Source organism: Capsicum annuum, unplaced genomic scaffold, assembly GCF_002878395.1.
Source record: "Capsicum annuum cultivar UCD-10X-F1 unplaced genomic scaffold, UCD10Xv1.1 ctg82559, whole genome shotgun sequence".
Taxonomy (NCBI): Eukaryota; Viridiplantae; Streptophyta; class Magnoliopsida; order Solanales; family Solanaceae; genus Capsicum; species Capsicum annuum.
Window position 1 is genome coordinate 1 of NW_025893364.1, and position 2,263 is coordinate 2,263.

The 2,263-nt window shown below is 41.2% G+C and overlaps 1 protein-coding gene across 1 annotated transcript; it reads right to left on the reverse strand.

The window, feature by feature from the left end:
- Nucleotides 1–985: 985 nt before the first annotated feature.
- LOC124885472 (protein N-terminal glutamine amidohydrolase-like) lies at nt 986–1,909 on the reverse strand (the record flags this gene model as incomplete). Its single annotated transcript, XM_047405937.1, is given in 3 exon segments — nt 986–1,099; nt 1,399–1,529; nt 1,832–1,909. Coding segments are annotated over 3 exon segments (323 nt in total), but the record flags the coding sequence as incomplete, so codon positions are not given.
- Nucleotides 1,910–2,263: the final 354 nt, after the last annotated feature.

Consider the following 2,263-nt stretch of genomic DNA (forward strand, 5'->3'; position numbering starts at 1 on the left):
TACGGCTCCATCTGTACAAGCAAAAGTCAGAATGAGTATAGCAATTGTAACTCGAGCGAACAAAAGGTCACCGTGTTTTCTAATTAAATGCATCAGCTGACCCTATATAGCACACGGTAAACCAGAAATGTTACGGTAATGTAAGTGTGTTCTTCCCTATTTCAAGAGCTAATGGTCAAAAGCATAGCTCAACCATCACTTTTTTGTGCCCCGACTTTCAGTTGATGTGGGATATGATGGAGTACTTCAAACTTTGATAAAGCTCGGTGCAATAAAACTCCCGCTATGCACGGGGTTCAAGGAAGGGCGGGACCGGACCACAAGGGTCTATTGTACGCAGCCTTACATTGCATTTCTGCGAGAGGCTGTTTCCACGGCTTGAATCCGTATTTCAAGTGTATTTTTGCACGCCGAGTTATTAATAGTAAACAACCATAGCGGTAGTCGGCTTATTTTTACACTTTACAGAGCCGAAACATGACGATGAAGTTTTTTAAATCACTTAAGGTTCAACAATCATGGCTTTGAATTTTTTTAGTATAATCTTCTTCGAGAAAAGATGAAAGGGGCAGACCAGTGCACTAAAGCTCCCGCTATGTTCGGGGTCTGAGGGAGGGCCGAACCACATCATCTTCCAGAAAGGACGATGTTTAAAATTCCTTAAACTGTCCAAGGGGTAAAGGTGCACACTGCGTAGGAAACAACAACAACATACCGAGTATAATCCCACAAGTGGGGTGGGGAGGGTAGGATACCTTTCTATGGGTAGTGAGGTTGTTTCCGATAGACCCTCGGCTCAAAAGAAAGAAAAACGGAGCATGTTTTGCAAGAAAATATGACGGTATCCTACTTATGAACAACAATAGTTAAGCGTAGATGTCCTTCCACTCGTTAAACTGAAGTTATCTGCTTGCAACATGTACCCAACAAACGACAAAAGCATAATCTCGCAAACTTTTATTTTCTGTATTTACCTTTAGCGACTATAGCTTCATGTGATGGTGGTTTGGAAATCCAGTTTCCAGCGGAATCCTTCATATGCCTTCTATCTGACGCAAAGTGTCGGAGGAATATAGGGGCATGCACAACTCGAAAGAACCTGAAATGGACAAAGTTGGTTGTCAGATTCAATTAGTGTGTATCACTCCATGCATGATGTCGGCAATATTCATCTCTAGTCACGTCTTCAGACAAACGTCAGCAAAGGAGCCTCTCGTTCTTCACGAGTCCACCGGTAATGTTGCAGTATTTTGCATCAATGTAAGTTATCTAGCCCTGTGGACAAGAACGAATAACAACTCTTCTTCCTCATTTGAGAACCAGAATTCAAGAGACATGTAGCTTTATCAATGTATTCAACGAAGTCATGTTTCTTCTAGGAACTGGAACAGTTATTACCTTTTGAATTCTGAAAATATCTGAATAGACGGACGAATGCTTTCAGCGACGTAGGTTCCAAGGGGCGATGGAAACGGAAGGCTGGAATCTAAATCCCACACTAAGGATGAAGACTTTTCATCTCTCTTATTCTGCATTACCATTGCAATCAAATTTTGTTAACAACATCGAAATCCCAATAGCTAAAGTAGAGAAAAATAAGGGGGAGTTGGGTAATGAGAATTGCGAGTATTTGAAAAAAGTAGTTTTTGTTTTCAACATGAAAAATGAAAAATTGGAGTTGTTTTTGAATCTTTTGAGTAATTTGGAGTGGAAAAAGCTTCTTAATGTTTTTCAAATTCCGGAATTTTATGGCCAAACGTGTTTTCCGGAGTTGAAAGTACAAAAAATTTCAGCGCCAAACGCCCCCTAGAACAAAGTAGGTAAGTCTGACCTGTAAACAGATGACGTGATAGTCCCACAGAATAACACCCTCCGCGCGCTGGCTAGCCTTCTGATGCCACAGAGGAATCTGAAAAAGCATACCATCGAGTTTCTTACTACGCAAAAACATTCTGCTAGGTACAACTAAACTGCCGCCATTCCGTCACTCTCCTCATTAAAACAACTAAGTTGGAAGGCTACAGTACACTAGAAACGAACTCGTAGTATTGTATCGATTTAGTTTGAAAGAAAGTTCACTCCGTATTTCAACTCATTTAGGCCTCCTGGACCATTTTCAGATCCATTCAAACAAGAAATTCCCTTCATCCTGTTACTTTGCTGTATTGGGGGTAGACGGAAACCTGAACTGGTTAATGCATTTCAAGGAAATTATCGACAACGTTCCAGTGCAATCCCACAAGTGGGATTTGGGGAGGGTAGG